General features: G+C 33.0%; 4 protein-coding genes across 7 annotated transcripts; 3 read left to right on the forward strand and 1 right to left on the reverse strand.

Annotated features, from left to right (window-relative positions):
• The first annotated feature begins 1,672 nt into the window (after positions 1-1,672).
• On the forward strand, positions 1,673-6,023 carry LOC137835734 (probable serine/threonine-protein kinase PBL28). Of its 4 annotated transcripts, none has more exons than XM_068644366.1 (10): positions 2,550-2,680; positions 2,964-3,141; positions 3,623-3,745; positions 4,052-4,282; positions 4,377-4,600; positions 4,736-4,865; positions 4,954-5,025; positions 5,111-5,288; positions 5,384-5,516; positions 5,600-6,023. In XM_068644366.1, the coding sequence occupies exons 2-10, from the start codon at positions 3,048-3,050 to the stop codon at positions 5,837-5,839; spliced, it is 1,425 nt and encodes a 474-aa protein (XP_068500467.1). In that variant the 5' UTR covers positions 2,550-2,680; positions 2,964-3,047; the 3' UTR covers positions 5,840-6,023. The 4 variants fall into 4 exon arrangements, with proteins under 4 accessions (XP_068500469.1, XP_068500466.1, XP_068500467.1 ...); XM_068644367.1 differs by having other exon boundaries at positions 2,618-2,680; positions 2,960-3,141; XM_068644368.1 differs by having other exon boundaries at positions 1,673-3,141; positions 4,739-4,865.
• A 98-nt stretch (positions 6,024-6,121) lies between these two features.
• Positions 6,122-10,619, forward strand: LOC137835732 (protein disulfide isomerase-like 1-4). The gene is made up of 12 exons (XM_068644363.1): positions 6,122-6,902; positions 6,994-7,123; positions 7,576-7,741; positions 7,831-7,949; positions 8,044-8,124; positions 8,807-8,893; positions 9,136-9,210; positions 9,341-9,409; positions 9,482-9,562; positions 9,644-9,778; positions 9,975-10,031; positions 10,136-10,619. Exons 1-12 carry the CDS (start codon positions 6,394-6,396, stop codon positions 10,316-10,318), a joined length of 1,692 nt encoding a protein of 563 aa, XP_068500464.1. The 5' UTR covers positions 6,122-6,393; the 3' UTR covers positions 10,319-10,619.
• Positions 10,620-13,746: 3,127 nt separating this feature from the next.
• Positions 13,747-14,127, forward strand: LOC137834415 (uncharacterized). The gene has a single exon (XM_068642471.1). It carries the CDS (start codon positions 13,747-13,749, stop codon positions 14,125-14,127), a length of 381 nt encoding a protein of 126 aa, XP_068498572.1.
• A 3,436-nt stretch (positions 14,128-17,563) lies between these two features.
• Positions 17,564-23,380, reverse strand: LOC137835735 (4-hydroxy-3-methylbut-2-en-1-yl diphosphate synthase (ferredoxin), chloroplastic). The gene is made up of 20 exons (XM_068644369.1): positions 23,088-23,380; positions 22,634-22,860; positions 22,107-22,264; positions 21,864-21,970; positions 21,667-21,767; positions 21,504-21,580; positions 20,938-21,057; positions 20,616-20,846; positions 20,397-20,513; positions 20,220-20,294; positions 20,017-20,094; positions 19,787-19,846; positions 19,641-19,703; positions 19,351-19,495; positions 18,962-19,100; positions 18,652-18,729; positions 18,418-18,577; positions 18,233-18,331; positions 18,001-18,105; positions 17,564-17,873 (listed from the first exon to the last, which is right to left on the reverse strand). The coding sequence occupies exons 2-20, from the start codon at positions 22,839-22,841 to the stop codon at positions 17,772-17,774; spliced, it is 2,223 nt and encodes a 740-aa protein (XP_068500470.1). The 5' UTR covers positions 22,842-22,860; positions 23,088-23,380; the 3' UTR covers positions 17,564-17,771.
• Positions 23,381-24,771: the final 1,391 nt, after the last annotated feature.

Here is a 24,771-nt window from a genome sequence, read left to right on the forward strand (position 1 = left end):
TGGTGCTTCTGGTAGTACATGAATGACAGTGTTAATCCAAAATAAAAAAAATGCAGAACATCCATAACTAAAAAACCAATTCTAGATCCACAAATTCGTAATTCAAACTATGCATTCCAAATTCAGAAATTCATAATTGAATTGAAAAAAATCATTTCAGATCCACCAATCCGTAATAGAAATTAGGCTTTCGAATTCAGCAATCTGGAAATCAACACTTTATGCAAACTTTACTTCCGGAACACCCCCTCATCTGGAAAGCAACACGATTCACTTCTGAATTGATCAATCTGTAGCACACTCCCAGATCCCGATTTCAAATAAAAGATGAAGGTCAGTTTCAAGATTTATAAAATTGTGGGAGTGCAGGAAGAAAAATGTAGAGGTATAGGAAGAAACTGCCATAAAAAGGAATCTCGACTTGGATAAGGACAAAATATAAGTAAAATAAATTTAGATAAATTTGTAGAAGTTCCATTTTTATTGATTCCTATAGTTTAATAGAGTAGCTTTATTATTTGAGTGTGTTTGAGATAATAGAGAGATAATTTATGTTGTATTCAATGTTTCAGGATTTTATTTTTATTTTTTTAATTTTGTACTTATTTTTATCTTGTTGGTGTTTGTGACATAAAAAAGAAGCAAAAATATAATTATCTGCAAAACTTATCCCAACTATGAACACGTTGATGACTTGCCAAATTAGAAAAAAAGTATGGAATTACTGGGAGAGATATGGAGATGCAGGAGAAAAGATATGGAGATGGGAGAATTTGTCTAAATGTTTTGTTATATGATGGGATGTTTGTTCCATGTAAGTTGGTAAAGTCATAATAAATTTAGAGAAGAGAATAGAATAATGTTTTTGACCATTAAAGGCAAAAGTGTTTTTGAGCATGTGAGTTCCCCTGCTAATGGCCAATCCAGCATTGCATTGAAGCCCCTTCTTCTCATGTGATCTTTCTATTCTGCAGCTCAACAATTTCACTCACGGTCCCCACAAACACCTTCAGTCACCATCATGCAACAGACAACTCCATTCAGACAAAAGTCCCATGGTCCTTTCGTTCTAGGATCAAGGATGTTCCTCTCCATCTTCTGTCCCCATCCTTTCTACTCAACCATCACAACACTTCTCACCATGCACACCTACTCCCATGCTATTGGACACACCACACCTTCACTCTCAACTTAATAAACAACACTCACACCAAAACCAAGTTAAGGAAAGTGGAAACATTGCATTTCCTTTTTTTCCTTAAGTTGCTATCCATCTTAACTATTTAAGCTACAACCTAAGGTTTACTAGTTTGTGGACACTTCCCAAGGACACGTGAAACAAGATAGAAATTCAAAGTTCTCAGTCTCCACAAGTCACCATTCAGGGTGGATATAATGATTTGGGTGAGAGAACCATATATGAATGAGATTGTCTGCACCAATTGTAGTGGCTGCTATCTGGGAAGTGGGAACTCTTTTTTTCTAATTTTCTCCAATGATAATGCGTAAGCAAAGAAGTCAATATGGTCTTCTGTGGGATATGTAGATCTTAGAAATAAGCATTTTACATTATGGCCAAATATATAAAAAAAGGTACTATAAACAAAATAAAAAGAAAAAAAAACAGAAAACAGCTATTAGGATTAGGTCCTCTGCAACACTAGAAGAGCCTGTACAGCATTGATGAACAGATTCTCTCCCTGTTTGTTTGTCTCCTCTTACTGTTTCTGTTATGCAATGAGTCCTGTAAACGGTGACCTTTTCTTTTTCTTGGGATTATATCTCTCAAATCAGTTCTAGACCCAACCTGAATTATCATCACAATTTGCCACTTTCTAGTTGTACTGTACTTGCTTTAGCCTCATCTCTTTCTATAGATCTAAAATTCCACGAGCTTTTCCTGACAAAGATCATGTTTTTGGCTTTTGTAGTTTACCTTCCTGAGAATCACCACTTTATGCTTTTACCATGGTCCACACTCACAACATTGTTCTCCTCTCATTGCACTTTGTAGTATGAACAATACTGTTCTTCTGTTATAAAACAAAATAAGATCCTGATTTTGCTTTTGTAAAACTGTTTACACTTTGCTGAATCAGTGAATACATTTTCAATTCCTTGCAGGTAATTGGGGATGTGCCTGGAAAATAATTCTGAAAATCAGTTTGGTATACAGATAAATGGGGTTTGGGTAGTTGAAAATACTTTCTTGTTTCACAAGTGCTTGGAAAACTCTTGGCTCTTAGTCCAGGTTTTGAGATTCCTTGGGAATATTTTGGGATTTGGAACTCCATTTCCCTGCTGTGGAAATTTATGGGCGTAACAACGTTCAATAGAAAGCAGCAATTCCACCTGTCCATTTGAATGAAGACAACCTGTTTAAAGCGTTTTCCAGCTTTTCTTGTGGCCTTTCTTAGCTGGATAGTATACTTATAGTCAACCAAGACCACTGCTTGGATTTTTGGAAAGCTAATGCTTAGACTAGAGTCTTACACTAACCTTCCCTTTTCAATCACTTTTACAATTATTTCTACTACTTCCAGATTTCCTTGGTAAACATGTAACTTACTCTAGAAGCATGCAAAGTGTGAATTTTTTTTTTCTCAATTTTGACCGCTATATAAATCAGTTTGCTGTGTCTATAATCTATTCCCATTATGGCAGTTCATTACACTTCTTGGTATGTTCACTTTTTACTCGTGAACTTTGTCCCCCGTGCTATTTCTGGTTAACTAATCCACTTCCTTTGTCACTTTGGATCTTGGTTTACTTGTGGTATCTCCATTATTTTATGCTAGTTTTTCAGCGGAATTTTACTGATAGTTACTCATGTTTCTCATTTGTTTTCGCCTCTTGAATATGTGCATACTTTACTATGTTTCTTGATGAACTTATGGGGATGAGATTTTCTTCTTATTATTTAATGACTGTATGTTGAAACTGTGTACGGGTGGGCTAGGAAGGTCTCAGAGGCGAGTTTGACGTTTTTGCTTCTCAAATCAAGGAGCAGAAAACTGAGAATTCATAAGGACTTCCTTGGGTGATGCATGTTTACAATGCGATTGCTATGGGGGCTAAGGCTGCCCCTACTCATACTGATTCAACTTTTATTTCCCAACAGATCAACCTACAAATTATACGGTAAGCTCTTCTTGTTTTTGTTTTTACATCATGTTCTTGAAAATGTTTTCTGTATCAAAAAGTTTTAGGGGACCTCAGAAAGAAAAAGGGTAAATTTGCCATGAATTTTGTTCTTAGTTCACTGAATTCCAAGTGCTGCTTGGTATTTCTATTTGCACGTTATGAATGTAGCTGCTACATAATGAGTTGGACAGAGTGCTTTTTTTCTTATTATTATTGCGAAGTGACAACAACAACAACATTATAACTTATGATCTTGTACATACGACCCAAATCCTATAACACTAGCCTAGTGGGTTTGGTAGAGTGACCAGAATTAGACTAATTCATTAACTTTTCATCAATGCTTCATTTTTCTCATGGGAGAACAAATTGGTCATCGTGTCAGACATCATAAGTTTAAGGGGACATAGAATGTGGGGGAGAGCCAATGATTTAGCTAGTTATTGCAGTTACTGAATTATACATTTGATGACTGCAGCTGAGGCTTTGATCACTTTCAAAGGTTCGCTTGGAGGTCCACAGCAATTAGGATGCAGCATTGTGAAATATCCATGTCAAATGCAATGGCCTTGTCTTGACTGCTATAAACTAAAAGATCCAGGTGCTTTTTTCTCAAATTCTCTGTAAGCTCCTTCTCTCGTCTCTCTGAATATTTGAGAGTAGCTTGTCAAAACTGAGTAAAACATTGAGATTCACTCCAGAATTTAATTGATGAGTATATAGGAGGAATTTGTTATCCATACTTGTTCTTCAATTTTTATAACCTAAGGTTTTGGGTGGGATATTAAACCTCCACGTCCTCTTTTGACTAGATATACAAAATTTCACTTTTCACTTCAAATGTTTTCCTTGGAAAATTCAGCTCAATCATAAGAATTGTAAGCAAAGCTCTCCACTTGAGAAACAGGTGGAGTGACAGGAAAGATAGATGGGAATAATGACATTCCAACACTTACACCTCTTCCAGAACCGCGAGATAGAAAACCAGGTGGAAGAAGGAGTTCTGCCATAATTGGCAGCGCTATTGCTGCCTTAGTTGTCCTTGTAATTGTGGTTACTGTCTATATCTGCTTGATGCGTGTTAAAAAATCTATGAGGCAAACATCTGAGGTTGCTTCTTCTATGCCATCTCCCACTGGTTAGTTCATTTTAGCCTTTTAATGAATTGGCATAATCAACTAATCAGTGCTATGATTCAATTTGTTACAATTATATGACATTATTTTTTGCAGTTGAGATGGGAAGAGTCAACACGCAGCATGTTACTGCTTTCTCTCCACAAAACACAAGGCAGTTAACAATTTTGGAACTGGAACAAGCTACACGAAATTTCAGTCATAATAATATCATTGGTGAAGGTGGATTTGGTGTTGTATACAAGGGCTTGCTTCAAGATGGTTCTATTGTGGCTATAAAAAGGCGTCTATTTGCTCTGACACCAGATTTCGTTGTCGAGGTAATATATATGTAAATTAAATCTCTCCTCTTTTGTTCTGATATATGTATGAAACTGGCCTCTTAGCTCCAATATTGCCATATATGAAGGTTTAGAAAGCCTTTACCTAGTATTTTGATTTCTTTCAACGGATAGCAGGTGAAACAGATAGCTCATATTCACCACATCCATCTTGTCAAGCTCATAGGCTATTATGAAGATAACCATCAACAATTACTTGTATATGAATATCTCCCTAACAGCAATGTAGGGAGTCACCTATATGGTAAACTTCCCCTTTGTGTTTACGTGAGATTTGTTGCACCTTGAGTTGTATATTTTATGCTTCATGCATGTGGTTATGCAATATGCAGACAGTGAAGGTTTACCTGTTGGAAGGTTAAACTTGTGGCGAAGGTTGTCTATTGCTTTAGGCGCATCCAAAGGTAAACCAATTTTGGCTATGGTTTTTATCATCTTTTTTTTTCTTTTGTAGTTCAAAATACTCAATTCAATCTTACTTTGTAACAGGAGTGGAACATCTTCACAGTTTGGTTCCTCCTTTGGTTCACACAAACTTTAGAACTAGCAATGTTCTGTTAGATGAAAATTATACTGCCAAGGTTTCTGATTATGGATTCTGCAAATTGCAAGCACAAGTTGATCGGGCAGGCTCGTCTTCAAATGTAGACTGTTTTCTTGACCCAGAGTATGCTACAACTTACTCTCTGATGGAATCTAAACCATTTTAACTTTCCTTCTTGATTTAAACTAAATGGACTTTTTAATTTGCCATGAACAAAGGTTGAACATTCCACAAAACTATTCGGAGAAGAGTGATGTATACAGTTTCGGGGTCTTCTTACTAGAGTTGATAAGTGGCAGTGAAGCACATAACAAAAACATGTTACACCCAGATGAAAATATAGTATTTCAGGTATATCCATACATGCTTAATGCTTCCATATTCTTGGATTTTCCAAATTAAGCTTACTTATCCCAACATTTATCAATTTGAAGGCAAAAAATAGTGTTGACTTGGACAAATTTGTTGACATAACACTGGGATACCAAGAAAAGAATGGTGCTAGACAAATATTGATGTTGGCATTGCTATGTGTGGATGTTACTTTTAGAAGACCATCAATGGCGCAAATTGTGCTAGAGCTGGAGCGGATTCAAAGAGAAATTGCTCCCATGTATTCTCAATTCAACGATGAGATTGGTGCCGTGACTCTTGGGAGTGAGCTCTTTCAATAATAAATGAGCCTCGCCATGTACACATTTAGAAACCATTTTTGTTGTTGTTGCACAACTTTTATTGTTATCCTTATTGACTTATTATTCATTTGTAATTATTACAAAGTAAATATAATGTTGAAAACAACAAGGAACTAGATTATATATTTGATCATAATATTATTGATATTAATATTGTGTCGGATGTATGATGATATTATCTTTTGTTTTTAGTTTGTTGTTTTGTTACTACAAAGAATAATTTATTCTCTTATATAACCGAAAAAAGGACAAAAATTATGTGTAAGTTTTGAATGATCAATTACTAGTAATTAAAAACCCAATATTCGATATAATAGTTTCAACAATTTTGCAGCAAAAAATGCATGAGCGTTATTTTTGGGTAGAAAGAGAATTGATTTGAGTTTGTTTAGGCTCGCAGTTGAGTTGAAAGTCAACGAAGTCACAGAGAACATAGTCATAGAGTGTGAGTGTTGTTAACACAGATCTCTCTTTCTTTCTCTGCAATCGCAATCTCAATCTCAGTTTCTTCCATTCTTCCCTTCACTCTCACAATGCGAATCCTCCTCCTCCTCTCCCTCGCCACTCTCCTCCTCTTCTCCTCCTTCTCTTCCACCCTCTGCGCCAGCCCCGCCCCCGTGGACGACGACAATGAAGACCTCAGCTTCCTCGAAGACGAGACCTCCGCGCCGGATCACCACCACCACGACTTCGCTGATGACGCCAATTACGGCGACTTCGACGACGACTCCGAGGCCTATAAGCTGCCTGAGGTTGACGAGAAGGACGTCGCCGTTTTGAAGGACAAGAATTTCAGCGACGTCGTCAAGAACAACCGCTTCGTCATGGTCGAATTTTACGCGCCGTGGTGCGGCCACTGCCAGGCCCTCGCGCCGGAGTACGCCGCCGCCGCCACCGAGCTCAAGGGCGAAGATGTCATTTTGGCGAAGGTCGATGCCACGGAGGAGAATGAATTGGGGCAGCAGTACGATGTGCAGGGTTTTCCCACTATCTACTTCTTCGTTGATGGCATTCACAAGCCTTATAATGGCCAAAGGACCAAGTAAGTCTCCCTCTTTCTCGCTCTCACAACTCTTGATTTGATTGGATCTGACTCGTTTTTTGTTTTCTGTTTGAACTTGATTGGAATGCAGGGAGGCTATAGTGACGTGGATTAAGAAGAAGATTGGACCTGGTATATACAACTTGACTACATTGGAGGACGCTCAACGTATTTTGACCAATGAAACTAAAGTTGTTTTGGGCTTCCTCAACTCTTTAGTTGTAAGTGCTCAGATTTCTTCGTGCATGGTTTGATTCTGGTTGATAAATATAGAGTCACGTTGACTTGACTCAATGTTCAATTTTGGTTGTACTTTAGGAGTTAGTTCTGGTCCAGAATTGATTTTGACTTAAAGTAATTTTAGATGCATCTCATTGGATCTAGAGATTTATACTTGCTATTAACATGCTTTTAGAATAAAACATTCAAATATAAAGGACATCAGTTCGGAGTCGATTTGATCTAAAATTAATTTTGTAAACACTCACCAGACACACATGCAGCTGGCGATTTTGGAATATTAAGGTCTTCTGCAATTGTTGATTTGATTCTCTGGATTAAATCAAAGCCTTGAGCTGTATAGTTGGAATGTATGAAATTGTTGATTTTTTTTATTTGACAAATGAAATTGTTGGTCGTTATGCTTCATTTTCCTGTGATGCATAATGTGCAGGGTCCTGAGAGTGAGGAGCTTGCTTCCGCTTCAAGAATTGAGGATGATGTCAATTTTTATCAGACTGTGAATTCCGACGTCGCAAAGCTTTTCCATATTGACCCCGATGTTAAGCGCCCAGCTTTGATCCTCGTCAAGAAGGAGGAAGAAAAACTTAAGCACTTTGGTTTGTTTAATTTCTTATTCTTAGTCTTTGTTTCCTATTGCCATTTTTCTTTCCTTGTAAACTGATGTATTTTCACTATGTCTAAGCAGATGGCAAATTTGAGAAGTCTGCAATAGCGGACTTTGTCTTTTCCAACAAGCTTCCTTTGGTAACAATTTTTACAAGAGAAAGTGCCCCAGCAGTCTTCGAAAATTCAATCAAGAAACAGGTAGGTATTTACAGACATTCATGTTATTATATTGTAATCTCTTAAGAAAAATATTGTTGATAACGTTGCTCTGTGTTTGAAACCACAATTTTAGTTGTTGCTGTTTGCAACTTCAAATGATTCCGAGAAGTTCCTCCCAGTATTTCAAGAAGCAGCAAAATCTTTCAATGGAAAGGTATAATTTTTACAGGCTACTAATTATTACTGTTATGTCATTCTTTCTCTGGACAAATTTGCATGTCTTTTATTTCAGAACGAGAACAATGCAAATTGAAATGGAATTCATCTTCTTTCATGCCAATTCTGGGGCAGGGCACTCCTTAGTGGGTAATGAGAGTAGATTGGGAGGAAGGATTTCTGAGATATAGTTAAGATGGCATGGGATTTAGTTTAGTGGTGGATGTAATTTTTGTTTGCTGAAGTTAAAAAGTTGGTAACTAGGTACGAAGTAGGTTTAAAATCATACAGGCGTGGCAGTTGCTCGTATTCTGAAAGCAAGTTCTGCTTTGATTAGCTTTATATCAAGACGAGTACAAAAGAGAGTGCTGTGCAGAATTGTTTCTAAGCTAAACACCTTTTAACCTTCATATCCTTGTATCTTCAAATATCCATCTCGTTTTAAAATCATCAGAGTATTGGACTTGCCCCTAATGATATATGAAATTTGTTTTTTCATTCTGATCTTGCTACATTTTACTGATAGCCCTCTCTCCCTCATTTTATATACAGGAAATAATAAAATTTACTTTCTATATTTTACTGATAAAAATTTCACATATCATTGTTTTAGCTCTAGCCCCTAAAGTGTACTTCGATTTTCTTACAAATGATTTAACTTTATTGCTATTATGTTGCAGTTGATATTTGTATATGTGGACCTGGATAATGAAGATGTTGGAAAGCCTGTTTCAGAATACTTTGGTATCAGTGGGGATGCTCCAAAAGTAATTATTTCTTCTTCCCTGTTTTAATTTTATTTAAATGATAAGCCATGAAAATCATGACATTAACCTTTTACATCCTTTAAATCATTGGGAAGTATATTTAATGCTCCAAAAGTAATTATTTCTTCTTCACTGTTTTAATTTTATTTAAATGATGAGCCATGAAAATCATGACATCAACAATTACATCCTTTAAATAATTTGTTAGTATATTTAATTAACCAGTGGAATTTTCAATACAGGTACTTGCATACACTGGGAATGATGATGGAAGAAAATTTCTGCTTGACGGAGAGGTGACTGCTGACAGAATTAAGGTACTTTTTTTGCATAGGTTTATGTTCAATTGCTAACATGCTAGGAAGTGTGCATGAATGCTTTTATCAATACTTCATCAGGTTTGATAGCAATAATTTTGACTAAATTTTTAATCTCCATTTTTCACAGGCATTTGGAGAAGATTTTCTCGATGACAAGCTAAAACCATTTCACAAGTCAGATCCAATTCCTGAAAAAGTATGTTATTTTATTTTCCGACCATCAATTATGTCCTATTAATTTCTAACGTGTTTCCTAACTTGGTAACAGAATGATGGTGATGTGAAAATAGTAGTTGGGAATAATTTTGATGAAATTGTCTTGGATGAGTCAAAGGATGTTCTCCTTGAGGTGAAATTTTAACCCTAAACTTTTCGAGTTATATTTGCATCTGCACCTTCATCATGTTAATTTAATGCTTGATGGACTCAGATTTATGCTCCCTGGTGTGGCCATTGCCAATCACTGGAGCCAATATATGACAAGCTTGCAAAACATCTTCGTAGTATCGAGTCTCTTGTAATAGCCAAGATGGATGGAACAACAAATGAGCACCCCAGGGCCAAGGTAAGCCCAGGTTTTAATTGCAAGTATTTGTTACATGCTATTGCTAATTATCAATAGAAACGTTATTTAGTGCTAACTCTTGCTAGGTTTTGGGTTTTCAATCCGAATACTCTATTTCTTCAATGAATCCATCTTTAATGAGTAATGAAAGATACGAGAATTTAATTTTCATTATTGATCTTTTTTCACTTCGCAGCCCGATGGATTCCCCACTCTTCTCTTCTTCCCAGCAGGAAACAAGAGTTTTGACCCTGTAAGTGAATATTAAGTCAAATTTAGCTATACTAAATATGCTTATGCATATGCTTTTATCATTGGGTAATTAAAAAATATGTAATTGGTTCACTGCATTTGCAGATTACTGTTGATACAGATCGTACTGTGGTAGCCTTCTACAAGTTCCTCAAGAAACATGCATCAATCACATTCAAGCTCCAGAAACCAACCTCAACAACTCAATCCGAGAGCTCTGGCGCCAAGGCGAGCTCCGATGCCACAGAGAGCCAGAGTAGCAATAGTGACGTGAAGGATGAATTATGAAGAGTTAAGTAACATTTTTATTTAGAAAACAAAAAAAATCAGATTTATGATGACATAGTGACTGAGGGTGAAATATCAGCTACTTCTTCTCACCCTGGCCAATAAAATTGTGGGGACGGATGGGGGGGGCTTTAGATTCAGAAAGGGCACAATTGCAAGGCAACATATGTATTACTATTATCTTCAATTTTTACAACTGGGGGAATTTTTGGGTTGAGAGACTTCAATAAATTCCCCGCTAAATTTTTCTGTTTTTCTCCGCATTCATGATAGTAAAAAAGTTGCATGTATCGTAGACCTACTTGATTGCCTCTGGTTTTCTTCTCTGTATCATCAATATAATGTTGAAGGAAAAATGATAAATATACGCATGGGAACCTCACAGCTCACACGTCCCTTGCACAAGGCCATGTAGTCCCAGAAATGAGGATTATATAAGCTCATGGGTGTAGTGCAGAGGCTGTATATAGGCTAATCAGCAATATTGATGACTGATAATTGAAAATTAATTAGCTGGTGGGCCTCCAGATTTTTTCCCTTAAATATTTCTTCTATATGCATTACTTTTATATATAAAATAGGATAGGTTCATTTGTCAAGTGTCAAATGCGTAACAACACATCTAAGTACTTTACAGAAAGTAATTTTTGTTAATAGGAGAGTAAAATACCTATTAGGTACTGAAATGTTGGTTTATTGGTTTGTGAATAATTTATTTTTCCATTCGACTCCTTGAAAAGGTTTTTAGTTGATATTTTAGTTTTTTTTTTTGGAAATCTTAACAAAATTCTAAATCATCCGTTAAATATATCATGGTGGCGACACTTATCCCATTTTTGGGTGACTCGTGACTGATTTGAGAGAGGAAAGTAAAAGAGAAGGTAAATAAACGGTGTCATGCCAAAGGGTTGAATGAGAAGGATAAATTAGAAAAAATAGTTGATATCCAGAATAAAAATGAAGGGTGTGGTGTATCCGTGCCAAGTTGAAACTGAGTCTAAAATAATAATAACATGGATATTTTTTATTTAATTTTTTTTATATTCAGTTATTTCGATTTTTTTTGAAGATATTATTATAATTGATCAATATTTATGCTTAGAAATACAAGATATTATGATATGTAATTACTTTCTAGCTCCATCTCTGTTAGCAAATCAATAATGCATAAATTATTTTCTCTAATCATATTTTGTATTTTTTTTAATTTATTGAGTATTATTTCAACAACACATTAGTATTAAGAACCTTTATCTTTTGAGAGATTTATGAGTTAAGAGAAATATTAATAGAGAGATACATACACAATGAGTTCACTGTCATTTTTTGATGATGAGAAATAGTCAGAAATTGGAATGATAACTGGATAAGACAGAATGAGTTTGACTATGAAAAAATTTATTTCTATTCTCATCTCTATATCTAATATCTAATCAATATGAATTTTTTTGTCACATCATTATTTCTATTTGAGAACGTATATATTTGTATCAGTCACCTTATTATTTCAAATAATTATATTAATAAAATATTTTTTATGAAAAATAAAAACCACATTAAAGGAAATATTGTATTATTATTAAGTATTTAATTTTAGAAAGATACATGTAGAAGTTATACAAATGATTATTGTAAATACTCCTATTAACATTGTCTTATCATAAAGAAATGATATTAAATTAAAGTTAAAAAAATACAGAAAGAGAGACAACAATCAAAGTTGAAGAAGATATATGAAGATAAAGAACCATACTCTTAAGAACGAAAAACAACACAAATGATAAGTGTTAAAAGTCATGTATAAAAAAAGTTCATAATAAATTTATTGAATTTTCAGACATGTTACACTATACTTAATTTTAGCAATTTAATTTTGTATTTCCTTTATTCAATAAAACTAATACTGTAAAGAAAAAGTAATCTTCCACAATATATTTATATAAAAATCTGAAATAGATATAATTATAAAATAATATAGTATGAGGAGTCCATATAATTAACACATTCCTGTTTAGACAATTTCTTCCTAGATTATATCAATTCTAACATGAAACTTATAAATTTTCAAAATTTCTAAAATTATTTTTATTTTAAATTTGAAAATCCGAAATAGTAAATATAATTAAAAAATAAAAATAAAAATACATTCCAGAAGAAATTTGGAACACAAAATTTAAAATGTATTTTGGATAAAAATTTATAGAATTCAAAACTGTACTCCGAAAATTAAAATCCAGAATATTTTCAGATAAAAAATTTTGAAAGTAAATTTTATTTTACATTTTTTTTAAATAAAGTTATTTTCGTTATTTAGAAAAGGACATTTTTATCATTTTAAACAGTAGATTGGGTGCATGTAATATGGTGGAAAGAGAAATTGTCTCCTGTTTATCACTGTTTTATCTGGAGAGACTGGGCCTTTCTTTTGGTTTCCATGCGGCCCATTTCCTACCAGGCAAATTCTCCCTCCACCATATCAATTCTAACATACACGAATCTGTCATTTGAAATGACAAAAATCTCTTTTCAAAATAGAAAATAATCTTAAATAAAAAAGAGTGAGAATAAAAATTACTTCTAAACCCTTTTTTTTGAAATATTATGGATTTAAATTTTCAAAACACATTTTTAAATTTCGGACTATAATGCATTTTTAATTTTGTGTTTGAAATTTTTTATCCAGCATCTATTTTATTAGTTTTAAATTATATTTACTATTCCCAATTTGAAAATCTGAATAAAGATAATTTTGAAAATTTTAGAAAATAATAGGGTGTAGATTAAAAGTGATATGGTGCAGGAATAAATTGTCCACAAACACTATATGCAAAAATTTTAAATGTTGAGACATCGTTCCTATCAAATATGTTAAATACAAAAGTTTTCATAAACTTTCATTTATTTAAATTTATGCTACATTTTATTAATGTTCGTCAAAGTTCTTATTACAGTTAGTTTAAATATACATACAAATAAATTTTATCTAATCACTTTATTGTTATCATTTATTTAATTAAAAAGATTTAATATGAATAGTTTAGATAATAAGCTATTTTATATACAATAATTTAATAATATAAAAAAGTGAATCCAGAGAATCCCTTCTTTTAATTTTGCCACTCAAATCAACTTGACGTTTGGGAGACCCGAGAGACGAAGGTTTTTCTTATATGCACACACCAAATATTAATATTAATAAATATTGTTAATATACTACTAAGTATATGTATATATTTTTTTAAATATTTTTCATTTGATAATTCTTTAACAAGTATTTTTCAAATATTCTCATTAGTACTAAATACTATATTTCACTATATTCTACTGTGAATCAATTTCTCTCTTCAACCAGTTTTCTATATATGCAATTTTCATATCAACATTTTCTCTCTTCTTTTTATTCCTTTTTTCTTACAAATAATTAATCAATGGCAAATGCAAAATTATTTCCGCTTTCTCTCTTCTTCCTCTCTCTTTCACTGCACCTCGCTCTCTCCGACACACCGTCTCCCTCTCCATCTCCGTCACCGTCTGTTCACGCTCCAAATCCTGCCCCCGCCAGCTCTCCTCTAGGTTCACCGTCGCCTTCGCCGGGAAGCTCTCAGGCGGAAAGTAGCAACGCCGACGAGGATGATAGAGCAGAAAATTCTTCAAGAGGAGGATTGAATTGGTTCAAGAAAGCAGGATTAGTGGTGGGAGTAATCGTGGCGGTGAGCGTGATAATAATGGCGGGAATGGTGTACAAGATGCGGAAGCAGAATATGCGACGCTCTCAGTATGCATACGCCGTAAGGAGAGAAATTCTCTGAACAAATTCTTCCTATTATGCTTCTTTTATTCATATGCTATACATCATTTCTAGATTCTTTTAATTTGCTTTCATCTATTTTCCTAAACCATCATCATCATTTTCATTTTGCACATTTCGTTTTCTCTTGTTGCTACTTGTAATAAAGATTCTGATTTATACTTTTTTTAAAAATTTAAATTAATCATGTTTCATATTTTTTTTCTAACAATATTTTATCATATAAATTGTGAAATATACAGGTTAATGACCCAAAGGAAAAAATTACAAAAATATTATAATAACTAATAATTATGAAAAAATATTTTGTGTTGACTAGGGTGAATACCTGCACTTGAGATATTGTTCATTTTGATTTTAGAGTTCCGTCACAATTTTATGTTAAAAGGCATCTTGGTGGATTAAGGAAAGAAGATGTATTTACTTTTCTTGATCTTAACTCTTAAGCGGTGTGAAATTATTACTAGAGCGAGCCCCCTGTCGAGGGCTAAGTGAAGAGTTCATCTTTAGAATTTTGTTTCGTCTTAAAAAAAACGGTGTCAATGTTTTGACCTCAAGTTTCTTAAGATGACATCCATCAATAACCACATTCGAGTATTGTCTGCTTTGAAGATTGAAGTTTTATCACGAAAAGTAGACGTCAAATGTTCTCACTGAGGATGAGATGTCCTTCTTCCGAGGTGTATGTGAATATTGTAAGACTCTCCAAATTGTTCCGTCGAGTGGTGATACACTTACAAAAGATTTTCGGACATTCAACTCAGTAAGAATACAAATGATTTTGTATGCAAATAATTTTGTATATGAGTAAATGAATAATAAGATAAATCTACTTCTTAAGAGAATTAAGGTATTTATAGACTCAATAAAATGATTACTTTATCTTAATTGTTGAGTTCACGTTCTTCCTTAAGTGTGTCCTATTATTAAGGTGACTTGACAATTAAGACTGAGTTGTGAGTAATTTGGATAATTATTATCGAACTATAGAATCAACTACTGCTCATGGTTTTCATTAATTGATGTATTATAATTTTTTTTATTTAGGTATTGGGTATATATATATTGAAAAATAAAGTAATCGTAAAAACTTTAAAAGGAAAAAAAATTATTTGATTTTGGCATGTGATATTTTTTATGTAACCAATTTTTATATAATACAGTGATAAATAATACACTATTTAATGGGTATGAAAGAACTTGAAATAAGTTTTTGCGTGTTAATTTTTCAATTTTTTTTATCAGATAATAAAGAAAAGCAATAATTTTAATGCATTAAATATTAATTTTTACTAAGGATTATTTTTTTAATTTCACACAAGAAAAATAGTTTTTTGTGTGTTAAATTAGAAAATAATTTGCTTTTGAATGGATTAAAATTAAAGAAAATATTTTATCAAATTAGAAAATAATTTTCGTAAAGAATATTAAAATTAAAAAAAGAAAAAGGTTTTAATGGATTAAAACATGCCTTTGAAGTCAAATGACAAGGTGAAGCTTAAAAAAAATCCTTACTTGATTAAAAATAATTTGCTTTAGTGATGAGCTTCAATATTGAGGTAATTTTACCATAGTGTATATATGACCTGGACGAACTTCATTTTGCTGAAGCGAATATATATATATATATATATATATATATAATCAATTTAGCAAAGTTGAATCAAATATCAACTTTATACATATATGCATTACTCAAAATTAAACCATATCCTATAAAAAAAATGCCTCACTTTACTTTAAAAATCGTACCAAAACTATTATCAAAATATTATATTATATTTATCCATTAGAAACACTGAAATAACTTCGAAACTCACAATCAAACTTCCAATTTTAGCAAATATGATAGTAAAATCTTAATCCATTAAAATTTTGAAATTCATAAAAAAATATATTAAATGTAAAAGTTCAATCTCTTCTTCCTAAAATACATATTTTTATAATTTCTTTTAATACACATTGCACATAAAGATTTAAAATGTAGTCAAGTTTACAAATAATTTTTAAGTGCCACAAAGAAATAACTCAACATATCAATCCATAACAGTTAATCAAAAATACAAATTTTAATTCACGTAAGGATTTTACATTAATTTACAACTCACAAAAGTCACATAAACCTTAACTAAATTTTATAACAAAATAACTTTTTCCTTATCTTACTTTTCCTATAGTCTACGGAACTAAAGATTGAAAAGAAGAAGTCAAGAACACTCAATGAACTCCTTAATCACCTTGAATATTAAAATGATATAAACTAAAAATCTCAAATCTTAGCTCTAACCCAAGATTATCCTACTTTCTTACAAAACCTAACCATGCACGTAGCTATAGAATCTAGAGAGATAATGATGAAAATTTGAAGAAATGGGGTATAACATGAATTTACTTAATACAACACTCAAGATGGAGTTCATTTTAGTGTTTTGTAATGTGAAAAACAAAAAAGGAAATAGGAAGGGTAGGAAATGTTATGGAGCAAAAAGAGTGAAGGTTGAAGAAGAATGAAAGAAGGAAGGAGGTGGCTAATGTAGTGTTTTTTAGTAAATAAAAGAAAGCTTAAAATGGCAATTGCATCATTTTCTACTCACACCCCTCTCTTATCTCAAAGCCCAGTAGCACTAAAAGTCCAGCTATTTATACTTTCTACATCTCGTAACAGAAATATTCCCTATCCTCCTTTTTAACACAACTATAATCTTTTTATAAAACTAAAACTAATTTATAAAACTCATACATAACTTAAACACATAATTTATTAAATTAAACATTCAACATAAACTAAATTTAGCTATCACTTTTTGAATTTATTCACTTATTTTAAGGCACAAAAGTGTCCTTACCCAAAACAAGTGAAAAAATATATATAAAAAAAGATATAATGTTACAAAAGTATAAAATGTATAAATTTTTATATTTTTTAAAATTAAATTAGGTTATTGATATAGTTTTAAGTTTAATATTATTTTTGAAAGGTGGACCAATTACAACTAATTTGATTTGAGCTTTGAAGTGTAAACCTAAGTAGAATCTCATAGTTTATAACGATGCTTTTGGGATGAATAGTCTTTTTTATAAAAAAATAAAACTAATTTGATTTAGGTTTCAAATAAAACAGGAATTTAATTTATATTTTTTCTATAAAAAATTACGCCATTAAAACTCATAGCAAATATAATTATAAATTTAGTATTTTATAACTTGTTATTAAATAAAAGTATCAAAAGTCTTTGAAAGTCTTTACAATATTTATACTTGGACTATGTGGTACAAAAAAAAATTGTTTACTCATTCAACAAACCAACTAATGAAATCAGTTTTGACTAACTTAATTGATTTGGTTGAAAAGTCAAATTGATGGATTCAAAAGAAATAGAGTCCCCATGATGGATATGAAAAACATGTTAATAGCCTAATAGGGACAAATTGGAATATTCCATTGCAAGTTTTATTACTTGTATTATTGATGGGGGCAAAGAAACACTGTATTGTCCGTATACATGATGTAACTGTCGATTTCCCCGGTCCCAAGATAGATATATTATTTGGTAGAAGAATTTCAAACTATGCTCTGCAACTTAAGCTTTCAGAATAATTATCTTACAATAATCTTGAATGCCAATCTCAAAATTGAACTCTCTTTTACTCCTCTACAGGAGGATCCACCCAACGTCCATGCTCTTTTATTAGATCGATCAAGGCATTGGTTGCATGCTCCATTTGAATTCCACGCTTCACCACTGTCTGTAATTGTAATAATTCATTGAACATTATGTCAAAATCCATTCAGTATGCATAGAAAATTGAAAACAGGTTGAGTTTTCTTTTTCATGTTTATAAGCTTTAGTAATCTGGGCATGTAGAATGTTACCTTTCCAACATAGAGATCGATCTTCCCAGGAGTGCCTCCCACATACCCAAAGTCTGCATCAGCCATCTCGCCGGGTCCATTTACAATGCATCCCATGATTGCAATCTGATGCAGGAGAAAGTAAACATATCAAATCAAAGGCATTTCCCATTTTGTTCAGATGAAATTAGTTTGCACTATTGCAATTGGGAGGTAGGAGCATGATGTAGAGAGGAAAGCATAAGGTGATTACCGAAACCCCGGGGAGATGTGAAGTCTTCTCCCGAATTTCAGCACTTATTTCTTGAAGATCAAACAATGTTCTGCCACAGGATGGACATGAGACATACTCCTGCAAGTTCATATCATGCATATCAATAAATAACATATTTCGTTTTCATAGTCAATCTATGTCTTGTCTGCGCTTGATCTACTTACTGTCTTTGTATTTCTCATTCGGCAGCCTTGCAACAAATTGAAAGAAGTGTTTCTAATAAATTCAAATTCCTTGTCTGTGGCTTCCAGAAGAAGCCCGTCTCCAAGCCCATCAACCAGAAGGGCTCCAGCATCGGAACCAGCACCAATTACCAAGTCATCTCTACAAGAAGTAGTGATTAGGATTCATGAGAACTACTTTTTTTTTTTGCATATTACTATAACTTTAAAAATTACCTGTGAGTGCCATTTGGAAACTGAATGTGGTGAATAACAGGGAAGTTTAGAGAATTGTTGGACAGAAACTCAAATAACCTGACACCAATGCAGAGGAATCGCGATTAGAAAATCAAAGAAGCAATGAAGATTAATTTTATGGAATGGAATCGTATATACAAGCAGCTCGGATAAATTTTGTCACCAATCAATTATGATTTTACTATTTAGTGTTTATCAGTTAAACTCGGAAAGCAAGGTCAATCAGTTATACGAATTGGATTCAGAATGCCAGATTGCTGCAAAAAATAGTCATGCATAATTTTCTCACCGCCTAGCTGCATGCAGTCTACTAACTTTGTCTTCTGTGTAAGGCAGGTTGTGGAGAATCATAGTAACATCAGCACCTTTAAGAATGTCCAGTTCTTCAAAAGACTCATCACCTCTTACTGACACAACCACGCGTGTCCCTGAGAGATTACCAATTAATATAAGATCATACGTGAATTTCAAGTGGACTAGGAAAAGATGTCATCAGATAATCAGAGTAAAAACGGTGTAGATCCCCCCTTTAGCTTTTATGTTAAAATTCAAAAGTAAGGGAGCTCTACATTATTTTCAAAACAAGGTCCGATACATGTCGTTAAACTGAAGGGAGGTCCATGTAATTAATTTGGAATCTAAAAGTAAGGGAAATTGGTCTCAGATAATGAACAGCACCTTGTGGCAAAAGTTTATGAGCTCCTGTAGATAGTTCCTTCAGGTTTACTAGAACCATGGCATTGGGTAATGGCTTTGTTAGCTGCTCCGACAAAGGAGTTATAACCCCCATGCTAATATCTACGAGTCTCTTGAGAGCTAGTCGCTGATCACAGTATCCAAAATCACAAACAGGAAACAAAAATCCAATCGTTACAACTATTGACAAAGCCAAAATAGTTTGAAGGAAAATGAAGTAGATCAAGTAAATGCTTTTATTTAGACTTGGTTGCCACAGTGGAGGTTCTTACAGCCTCAGCATCATCTACTGGAGGAAGTTCCCGTAATAGAATTGAATCTACTGTTGCCAGATCCTGGACATATAAGGCATACTATGTGAAAAACTACTTGTTTAAATCAACAACACATTCATCCATTAAAAGAGAGTAAAAAAAACCTTAAATGGCATGCCAACAATGAGTTTGGCAGCAAGAGACTTGTAGAGGAGCTCTGGCTTCTGTAAAAATCAGGGAGGGAAAAGTTTTCAGAATGACACTAATAACTATCCACCTCCAAATAAATTAGAAAATAAAGGTAATGGAAATGTGACACACATAAACAGATTCGTAGAGAAATCCAGTCAGACAAACAGAAGACAAAACAAGGGAAGAGTTATTAAAATGTTACCTTTAACTGATCCAAGGAGACTGACATGAGAACAGAACCATCACGGTGCAGGACACCTCTGTAATCCACCTCCTCACCCTGTATGAAGACGGAGATTTCAGTAATAAATGTAAGGGTAGTGCTAGAAGAAGGAAGGAAAATATAAATACAATGTTCCTGTTTTTGCATATGGTTTCAAGTATTTTTATAGTTTATAATATAACCTCTTTTTGCACGGGCAATTGACCAGATCGGCGCTGGAAGTCAAAATAACGCCTGTTCTTTTCTTCATAAGGTTCCTGATGAAAGTAATGTTATCAAAGGTAAGTTCTTAGTATTCGAGGATACCAAAATTTAGAAAGTTTAGCCACGTCTTATTGAAGTGTTATTTTGAATCATACCACCCCCTTCTGGAGTTGAGAAGCTCTCATTCCAAGATTTGCCAACTTTCTGCAAGGATCTATCTCCTCCTCTGGTGGTTCTGTGAGAGAAACCCTAATTGTATCACCCAATCCATCCTAATGTACAGCATATTGTCAACATACACAGTAAGTCAGTAATGAATACACAGATGGAAAAATACATTTTTTATTAAATAATGCAGTCAATCACGTGCATACCTGAAGAAGAGTTCCAATGCCAATTGCAGACTTCATCCTCCCATCTTCACCTTCTCCAGCTTCAGTAACTCCCAAATGTAATGGATAATCCCAGCCTTGAACATACATTTCAGCTACAAGTAAGCGGTATGCCTGAACCATGATAACCGGGTTGCTTGCTTTCATAGAAAAAACAAAATTGTGGAAGTCCAACTTTCGGCATATCCTTGCAAATTCAAAAGCAGATTCCACCTGTCCAATCATGACTTAGTAAGAACGACAATTCTGAGGGACACACATGAATACACAAAAAATGCAGATAAGAGGGGGAAGGACTGCTTACCATCCCCCTAGGAGAATCTCCATAGTAGCTCATTATACGATCGGAAAGACTGCCATGGTTTGTCCCAATGCGCATTGCTCTTCCATATTTCTTACATTTCTCAACCAATGGTGTGAAAACCTAGCATTTTTTAAAGCTTAAATAGGTTAATAAGTTCATACTCAGTCACAGTATTAGTAATTAATTCTAACAGGAATTGAAAATAATAAAATAGATTTTCCAGTATCCATGCATCCAGAAGAAAATACAAAAGACAGACATTTCTGGAAATCTTTTGTTTAGACTTTTGTTCAACTTCAGTAAAGTCCTATACTCTTTTTTTTCTGGGAAATAAAGGGTAAAGAAGAATCTTGGAACAGAATGATATAGTATTCCAAATCCATTTCCTGTATACTCGGTGATTTTTTAAACACACTTACATGAAACATATTATTCCCACATCTTCAGTAAAAAGACTAAGGAGACATACATGTATGAGTGTATAACAGAGAAGTACTGATAAATTAACACAATGCATGCTCTTCACTAAAATTTGAGATATAAAATCAACAGATGATTGGCCAAACCTTCTCAATATGCTCAAGTTCTTTCTGATAGTCGTCTTCTGTGTACTCTAATTGTTCAAATTGAGCTCGTCTATCAGCTGGAGAAGATCAACATCTTGGATTCAGAATGAAAGCCAACACTCAGAAAAAAAAATTAAGAAAATAAAATAAAAGAAGTGCATACCAAAATTTCCAGGGTTTACACGAATCTTATCAAAGCATTCAGCTACCCGTAAAGCAACAGTAGGAGCAAAATGAATATCTGCCACCAACGGTATGTTGTAGCTGGACAAAGATCGATAAGGATCCAGATGAATACATAAATAATATATGCTTACAGCATCAACCATGTCCTTTATAATAACTATAATTTAAGCTTACTTTTTCTGTACAAGGGTGTTTTTAATCTCAAAGCATGCATCAGCTTCTTTCTTCCCTTGAACTGTTATCCGTACAATATCAGCTCCTTTATCTGCTATTCTCATAACCTGCCCATAACAGATAAATCAACATAACTACTCCATCCATTAGGCAGTTATATTGAGAAAAATAGATAGGCATAACAGTGTAAATTGGCAAGAAGCAAGAGTTATTAGTGCAAAACAGAAGTAACGGTTGTATAACCTGTTCAACTGTTCCAGCAATATCCTTAGTATCTGTCGTAGTCATGGTCTGAACTCTTATAGGATGCTCGCTACCAAGAGCCACGTTACCAACCATCACTGTGCTTGTTTTTCTCCTGACAGTTTTGTGTAATGATTCACAATACTTCTGCCTAGGAACTACGATCAAAATATTATGCAAGGATCAGGTGAACTGAAAATAAAATAATACAAGGGAAAAATATGTTTTTACTCTATCCAGATCTTAACAGAAATATGTGTTTTGCGTCTCTAACGAGACACCAGAATAGCATTACTTTTGATAAATTGTAGGAACTAAAAATGATATTTTTATTGAGCAAAAACCAAATTTTGAACCGTTTCAATGAACCAAAATATTTTCTCGTAGTTAAGCACAAACACCCAAATAGTCTTGGAGACAACATTTAGGAACTGAAAATTGAAAATTGATGGACGAAAAAAACAATCAAAGCTTTAAACAGTAAACAGAATAGAGCAATATATGTGAAGCTAAGAAAGCATTCATACCCAAAAGAGGACTTCCTGGGGATGCGGGTTGAAGTTCAACAATATCCTGGCCAGGATTGGAGTTCCTGATAATCGATACCTTTTTCCTCGAAGATTTCATACTCTTCAAATCGGAAACTCTCACAAAATCAATGCTTTTTGCAAACCCCAGATTGGAATCCCATGTCTTGAGGGAGGAAAACGAAGTTGGCACAGTTCCGGAAGCCATTTCTGAAGCGCAACAGTACCTTACCTCACAAATTAGAAATCGAACACCATAGAAACCAGAAAGTTTCAGAATTTAACCAAAAGAAGCCGTCAACAAATCTTTGCTTGGTGAGACGAACGTCAAAGTCACAAAATATTATATTCAGTCAAGAAGAAACAATGAGGGAAAACAAAACATTGACTGCAGTTTTTTAATTTTTAGCTGAAAACGTTGAATTGAATTCGAGTAGAATTGAAATAGTTTTACCTGGCGGAGATGAGAAGAAGGGTGTGGTGGGTGGTGGACCAAAATTCAGAGCCTCTCTATTTCACAAAATTGACTCTGTATTTGAAACTAGTGAGGCCACTGAATTGCAAATTCGAGGAACACACGATAAAATCATGGTTACAACAGCTACCAAGACCAACATTTTTTTATTATTATCATTATTATTATTATTAATTAATTATTATTATTATGCTTACTGCGATCAGCCATGCATGTGGCTCAGTTTCTCAACTACCCTTTTTCCTATTTCCTTTTCTAACCTCGAGCTATTTGATGTTGGACTGTGTTTGGAACATAATTATCTCAAAAAGTAATAAATAGATAAAAACTAAAAAAAGAAAATTATTTTTAAATAATTACTATTCCACATAAATAATTAAGAATCAATTAATAATATTGATGGACTATATATTCATCCAGCGTGACGATGACACACGTCCAAGGTCCACAGAGAGGACTATAAAACGAGAAAAGTGAAATCTGAATTTGGTGTTTGATCCTCTGTAGCAGTGATCATCACCGTTAATTACATCTATGGCCACAAAAATTAAACTTTAAAAATATATTTTGTATAACTAGTTATGAATAATTGATTATGTAGACAATCTAAATGCAACTTGACATTCCAGAGTTTATTAGGTACTATATCACACGATTCTGTCCTGAAATAGATTAATTAACATTAATTAAAAATTAATTAATGCAATTTAATTTATTACTCTACTTATTTCTTTTATTATATCTTTTAAATTTATTGTTATTATAAGAGAGGTGAATTCTAAAGGGAATATACTTAATAGCATACCTATATAAGGGGATATTCGCCATCAAAATAAATAAATAAAAAATATGCCGCCAGCAGACATATAAGAACCATTACTTACCTTAACGAAAGTCCACAATAAAGAATAAAATTGCATTATTATTTTGTTAAGATAAAAAATTTGAAGAATTCAAAGATAATAGTTATTAGCAGGTTTTAAGTCAAAACTATTTAAATCGTTACTGATTAAAAGATAGTTGACAAAAAAGATTATGGAATAAAAAGAGAAATTGTTTTTCATAAAAACTAATTACATTGTTTATAACTTTTTGTTGCTGTTGTAAAGGATGAAAAAATATATAATATATTATAAAGATATTATATTATTATTTAGCTTCTCAGTACAATAGTCTTCCCAAATTCTTTTCTCCTTGAAATTCTCTATAAGACAAAACAAATAGATTGAAACTTTATTAGTTTTTAGATATAAAAGAAAGAATAAAAAGCTAAAAAAAAGGAAAAACTCTACTGGATCAAATTTATGAATGAATAAGTATACGTGTATTTTTTTCTATAAATTTCTCTAAATTACTTTTTGAGAATTTTTATAATTGGATTTTGTTCTTATTGTAATGTTCTCCAAGATTTCTTTAATAAATGGGATCTAAGATTTAAGTTATAACATTGCTAATTGAGAAAAGAGAAACCAACTAAGTTAAGAAAGTTAACATTTCACATATCTTTGTAGTAATTATATTGTGTTATGTTTGTTTAAAATTTTGTTTCTATACTATTTTGGATGTATAAGATAATGTTTTGTTGTTTATTATGATATGAGGGTGGGAAACTCGTGTATTAGGTGAAAAAATATGAAAGTTTGCTTCATGTGAAAGTTTGACT

The sequence above is a fragment of the Phaseolus vulgaris genome, chromosome 5 (genome assembly GCF_000499845.2).
Source record: "Phaseolus vulgaris cultivar G19833 chromosome 5, P. vulgaris v2.0, whole genome shotgun sequence".
NCBI lineage: Eukaryota > Viridiplantae > Streptophyta > Magnoliopsida > Fabales > Fabaceae > Phaseolus > Phaseolus vulgaris.

Bases quoted from the DNA above. Each gene is read 5' to 3' on its own strand.
- LOC137835734 (XM_068644365.1), top strand. From the start codon at position 3,048: ATGTTTACAATGCGATTGCTATGGGGGCTAAGGCTGCCCCTACTCATA. The intron at 5,026-5,110 runs GTAAACCAATTT...ACTTTGTAACAG, and splicing joins TGCTTTAGGCGCATCCAAAG to GAGTGGAACATCTTCACAGT. The intron at 5,517-5,599 runs GTATATCCATAC...ATCAATTTGAAG, and splicing joins ATGAAAATATAGTATTTCAG to GCAAAAAATAGTGTTGACTT.
- LOC137835732 (XM_068644363.1), top strand. From the start codon at position 6,394: ATGCGAATCCTCCTCCTCCTCTCCCTCGCCACTCTCCTCCTCTTCTCC. The intron at 7,124-7,575 runs GTAAGTGCTCAG...CATAATGTGCAG, and splicing joins GCTTCCTCAACTCTTTAGTT to GGTCCTGAGAGTGAGGAGCT. The intron at 8,125-8,806 runs GTATAATTTTTA...ATTATGTTGCAG, and splicing joins CAAAATCTTTCAATGGAAAG to TTGATATTTGTATATGTGGA.
- LOC137834415 (XM_068642471.1), top strand. From the start codon at position 13,747: ATGGCAAATGCAAAATTATTTCCGCTTTCTCTCTTCTTCCTCTCTCTT.
- LOC137835735 (XM_068644369.1), bottom strand. From the start codon at position 22,841: ATGGCTTCCGGAACTGTGCCAACTTCGTTTTCCTCCCTCAAGACATGG. The intron at 21,581-21,666 runs GTATGCACTTCT...GATCTTCTCCAG, and splicing joins TGTAAACCCTGGAAATTTTG to CTGATAGACGAGCTCAATTT. The intron at 18,730-18,961 runs GTGAGAAAATTA...CATTGGTGTCAG, and splicing joins AGACTGCATGCAGCTAGGCG to GTTATTTGAGTTTCTGTCCA.